Raw genomic sequence first — 5736 nt, 5'->3', positions numbered from 1 at the left:
ATTATAGTTAACTAGGTAGCAGTGGGGATTACTCACCGAGTCCATTGCGTTGCAGTATTTTGGCTTGACTAGCGAGTTTGTGATTCTCAACAACGTTCGTGTTTCAAAAGAAAAGTCAGAACATTTTGATTTCGATTCAAATCTCGAATTCTCAGTGGATACAAATGAACCCATGATACATTTTCTCATGTTTTTAACACTCTCCCAGATGTTCGAGGCGGATGGATATTTGTAGTGAGAAGTCCTTGACTGGTGGTTGAGGCGGTGGTGTGTGACCGAAGTAGAGACAGAGACAGTGAACGGTTCTCTAGGTGGGGGAGACAGCAGACGTAGGGGCTGTCTCCTGCCTGTGAGACTGACGCTCAGGGCTTCATGGTCGGTCTGGTCGTCACTATGCAGATAGAGGATAATAACTGCTGCTCACTGAACTATTACTTTGAACAGGAGGCAGACAGACAGACAGACAGACAGACAGGCAGGCAGGCAGACAGACAGACGGGTGGGCAGACAGACAGACAGACAGTCACAGACATACAGATGGGTGGGCAGACAGACAGGCAGGCAGGAAGACAGACAGACAGGCAGACAGGTAGACAGGCAGGCAGGAAGACAGACAGACAGACAGACAGGCAGACAGACAGTCAGACAGGCAGGCAGGCAGACAGGCAGGCAGGCAGGAAGACAGACAGGCAGACAGCAGTTAATCAAGGAGATGATGTTGAACAACACAACACAACTGGCACTTCCCACATGGCTGCTTCTGCAAATAAGAAGCAACAGACAGACAGACAGACACTTTAGATGTCGCCCCGCCATGGGGAGGGAGAAGTTGTTTAATTTGCATATTATGGATTTAATCATCAACCAGGACCATGGCTTGTTGGTTGTGCAGTTGAGGAAGTGGTGAAGTTGAATTTTTTTTTAAAAATTCTTATGATTTTAATCAAATGATGTTGCAAAAAGCATTTACCATCGACTTGTTTTCGTCAAGGAAACCAAAGAACAAAGGGAAGTCGTGTTTGGGATCTGGGCTCCGACAGGGAATCGAAGTCTGACTTTCCCCCTGCGGTGAAGTTGTCGTATAGTTCAATACGCTGACTTCCCGGAAACAAACTTATTCCCAAACAAACTAGTCTCTACCCTGCCCGAGGTATCAAAGTCATCCTCCGTCTGCTATTCCACAGACGATATGAGGCCTGGGAAACAACCTCCTGTAAAAAAAACACACATAAAAAACACAACAACTCCAAAACAGCAGCAGGCATCTTAGTTTCCTTTGTATTCCTCCATGGCTGGTCCAGGCAGGAAGGCAGCTGCAGGCTGGGTATCGGCCAGATGCGAGACATCTGCTCTGTCATCAGAAGATTAAGAGAACAACAAACGACAGGTTTTAGCCAATCGATGCCTTTTGTGAAAGCATCAGAGTGCGAAGAGCACTTACTGTACGGGCGTCTCACAGGGCATGTTGTTGTTGTTGTTGGTGTTTTTTCTGTCGACAGTGATAATATTCTCGTGCTGGATATCTTCTTCGAGGCGCTGAACTACGAGACCATCGAGCAGACGAAAGCCTATGAGTTCGCCGGGCTACTGGGTAAGGAAAAGTACACATGCACAACCTAATCGCATTATGGTTGTAAGCATACATAGGAACGATCATAATCTGTTAGTGGCAAACTCTGCACTCAGACTGAACATCCTGTAATGAGAGTCAACGCTTTCAACAACAAAAAAGTCAATCAAGTTGAGGTTAATAGTGACGTGTGCAGGCATATATCTAAATGTTTTATGGACTAGATAGTACAGTATTACAAAGACAGAAATATGTTTCAAAAACAGGTTGAATTTAATGGTGTTTCAGAGGGTAGGACAGCAACGTTTCTCTCCTAGGATTCGAATCAGTAATCATCTCCTCATCATCGTCTTCATCATTCCCTATGGCTCTTGCTTCTCCAACGTAGAAACGTACCTGTGGCTACCTGTATGTGTATACTATTCTTGAGGGTAACCATGTACATGCACACATGCACTCACACACACACACGCCCGCCCGCACACACACATATACTGGCACATGCACACACACACACACACACACACACACACACACACACACACACACACACACACACAACTCTCCTCAGTAAGTCAGCGAAACATCATCAAATATTCTCGTCTTTAACCGAATGTATCGATTACATCTAAAATGTTCCTAATCATTTTTAGCACTTGCATAATGATATAAGCGTTTGATCAAGATGAAGGGCAGTTCAAGGACGTTCACCATTTCGCTTCATTCAGAAGGAATGGGGAAGCTCTTCACTGAGCTCCTCTTCGATCGCTACTGATTTATGACGGCCATTTATTTGGCACTAAAGCTCAAATCTACATACTGGAGTTGTAGAGGTAACCCTGGGCTAAGAACATGTGATGTGCCATGCCTCTCTGTCTCTCTGATTGCTGTGAGGTGTTTTGCAGGTGATATCGGTGGTCAGATGGGCCTGTTCATAGGAGCCAGCATCCTCACCATCCTGGAGCTCTTTGACTACCTCTACGAGGTACTGAAACACACTATTCACACATGTCGTCTACACCAGGGGAGGCTGGCGGAGGTGGAGATGGGAGGATGGGCTCATTTGTGACGGCAGCTGGTGAAAGGGGGGATAAGTCGGCAACCGACCAAACGTCCCGGCTTTTCATCAGAAAAGTGTAACTCACCGAATCCATTGCATTGCAATATTTTGGTTTGACTAGCGAGTGTGTCATTGATTTCCGACAATGTTTCAATAAAACAATGTGTTTTGAATCAATGCTCTTTTAAAGGTGATTTTAAATCAAGTAAGTCACCACCCACAAAAATGTGTTAAAATGTTGTTGAAAATCAATGACACACTTGCTAGTCAAGCCAAAATATTGCAATGCAATGGATTCGGTGAGTTACATTTTTACACTACACTAGACAGTCTCTAGTCCAATATGTACGTATATAACAAAAACTCAACTCCATTGCCGTAACAATGCATTAACGTGGTACAGCATGTCACAACATATTAATACCATGTTGTTACAACAGTTATTACAGTGTTATTACACAGGTATAAGGACAACTTTATGTCAACAGTTACCAGAGTATCTCAGAGGATTGTCAACGACAGCTGTCTAGTGTCTTAGTTTAATCAAGAAATAGCTTGCAGATAGCTTGCAGATGCTCACTTCAGGTGTCTGCAGCTCATCTGTGTCGGACGCACACGTCATTGCAGCACGGTTGAATACATTAACATTTGAACCATTACTTTATTCCGGATCCGTTTGCATGTGGATTCTCCTCAGGAGGAAGCATTATGCTCCTTCACTCTACCTGCATACCTGAGTCCCTTCTGTCTTTTAAACGTCTCTCATACAGTCTATTAGATTGGTTATATTAAACACAATTATATTATATAATTGGAAAATATTGCGATTTACAATTGTAATGTGTATACGATACTACTAGTTGCCTCTGGGAAATATTTATGGATGTGCTCAATCAATGTGAATTGAATTTCAGATCTCATGATGATACAATAATACATATTGATACATAATATGATGCCCATACATGGACAACAGGAAGTAACAATCCGGTGTGGGACTGTGGGTTTAATCAGACGAAAAAGCAGCCTGGCTCTTTAAAGTGTTTGTTTGTTCGCTTGTCTGTTTACAGGTGATCAAGTACAAGCTGTGTCGATGCTCGAAGAAGAAGCACAAACGCAGCAACAACAACGACAGGGGAGCCGTGTTGAGCCTGGACGATGTCAAACGCCACGTCAGTACGCTATCGCTAAGTATTAGCAGTGTCAGGGAGCATCTCTATGGCCTGAGTGGAAATTGGGCTGGCTTCGAAGGGAGAGACAGTGATCGATTGAGAGCAGGGGGTTGGAATAGAGAGAGAGAGCGAGAGAGAGGGAGGGAGAGGGAGTGAGGTAGAGAGGGAGAGGTGCAGGTGGGGGGGGGGGGGGGCTAAAGAGAGAGGGAGATAAATGTGTGTGGGGGGGGGGAAAAGGTCAGTGAGAGAGAGGTGGTGGGAGTAGAGGGAGAGAGGGAGAAGTGTGGGGTATAGGGCGAGTAAAAGAGCGATTGAGGGAGAGAGAAAGAGAGAGAGAGAGAGTGGAGAGAGGTTGAGGGATAGAGAGAGAGAGAGAGTGGAGAGATTGAGGATAGTGGGAGAGAGAGAGAGAGAGAGAGAGAGTGGAGAAAGATTGAGGGAGAGGGAGGGAGTCGAGAGAGGAGAGGTTGAGAAAGAGAGAAAATGATTTGAATGTAATCACAGATAGGGCCGGCCGGCTGGAATTAGAGCACTTGGAGGTGTGACAGCTTCCTGATGTCCCAGTGTAAATGAAGCCAGCGCGGTCTAATTGTTAGTCTGTGTCTGGGAGAGAAAGAGAAATGGGCTGCGGTGAGGAGACTTGCTGATCTTTTTCCTCTCATCCCTCCTTTTCTGCTCTGCTCTTGCACTTTCGGTTTAATCAAAACGGTGTTTCTTTCTGCTGTTGTTTTTGTTTTCACCCCCCCTTCCTTTGTATCTCGACCGCCTACTCTCTCCCATTTCCCACTGAGGCAGAATGTTCTTTGCCTTTTTTATCCTGCCCAAACACATTTTACCTTGACGAGTTTATCTTTGTTTGATTCCAGCTACGCCTGTTCATCTTACCAATCCACCTTTTATCCTCCTCTCCTCTCCTCTCCTTTGTCCTCCTCTCCTCCTCTCTATTTCTGTCTGTCCTGACCTCCTCCTCCTTCTACTTTCCTCTTCCTGTCTCTCTCCTTCTTCTCTCCTCTTCTCTTCTCTCTGCTCTTGTCTCTCTCCTTCCTCTGCCTCCTCCCTCCCCTCCTCCTCTCCTCCTCCTATGTCTCTCTGGTTCTTCCTCCTCTCCTGTCCTCTTCCTGTCTCTCTCCTTCTTCCTCCTTTCCTCTTCCTGTCTCTCTCCTTCCTCTGCCTCCTCCCTCCCCTCCTCCTCTCCTCCTCCTCTGTCTCTCTGGTTCTTCCTCCTCTCCTCTCCTCTCCTGTCTCTCTCGTTCCTGGTCTCAGGCGCAGTGTGACAACCTCCGCGCCCCGTCGACGTACCCTGCCAACATGCTACCTCACCACCCGGGGCAGGGCAACTTCGAAGACTTCACATGCTGAGCCAATCACAAGCGAGGAGGACGGGCGGAGCCCTTGCGGTACGCAAACCAGAGTCAGCCCATCCACCAAAATGTCCACCAAGACGACCAAGACAAGAGACAGACACGGAGGAATTCAAATCCAACCGATTCTAAAATGTGGAAGCCTTTTTTCTTACCATTCGAGAGGAGATATCAAATGCAAGAAAAACAAAACGAAAACAAAACCAGTCAACTTTTTTCCACCGAAGCAAAGTGAAGAATATATATTCCAAACATACTGTAAAATATATCTGTAGACGTTTTCCGGGAACATTTCGATGGAATTTGGAAATCATAGAAAAATCTAATGTTTATCTCTATGTTTGGAATACTGCCGAAAAAGGATACTCTACAAGAAGAAGCCTTGCAGAAATATGGACCTCACAGTTTCCCACAGACATGGGGGGGGGGGGGGGGGGCTGGACCGTCATCACGGCATAGAGACCCGTTCAGCAGAGACCACCTGCCTTTACAGCAGCCACGCCCAGCGCTCTCAGAAGTCTGGCCTAGTAGGATCCTAGAGAAAATCGTAGTGCTTACTCCCACTGTACATGT

At 46.1% G+C, this 5736-nt stretch overlaps 1 protein-coding gene across 1 annotated transcript in view; it reads left to right on the top strand.

The window, feature by feature from the left end:
* The window catches only part of LOC308172911 (acid-sensing ion channel 1B-like), a gene marked incomplete at its 5' end in the record, with an annotated part of 57741 nt that extends 52453 nt beyond the window's left edge, over nt 1-5288 (top strand). The window contains 4 exons of the mRNA XM_080547878.1: nt 1500-1591; nt 2476-2555; nt 3701-3802; nt 5066-5288. Of these exons, the coding sequence (XP_080404004.1) occupies nt 1500-1591; nt 2476-2555; nt 3701-3802; nt 5066-5161 (370 nt within the window). The 3' untranslated portion in view covers nt 5162-5288. The remainder of the gene's footprint in view (nt 1-1499; nt 1592-2475; nt 2556-3700; nt 3803-5065) is intronic.
* Between the last annotated feature and the right edge of the window lie 448 nt (nt 5289-5736).

Source organism: Nansenia antarctica (assembly GCF_963989245.1).
Source record: "Nansenia antarctica genome assembly, chromosome: 18".
NCBI classification, from domain to species: Eukaryota; Metazoa; Chordata; class Actinopteri; order Argentiniformes; family Microstomatidae; genus Nansenia; species Nansenia antarctica.
Note: the sequence above shows the minus strand (reverse complement) of the source record. Positions and strands in the feature narration are given on the sequence as shown.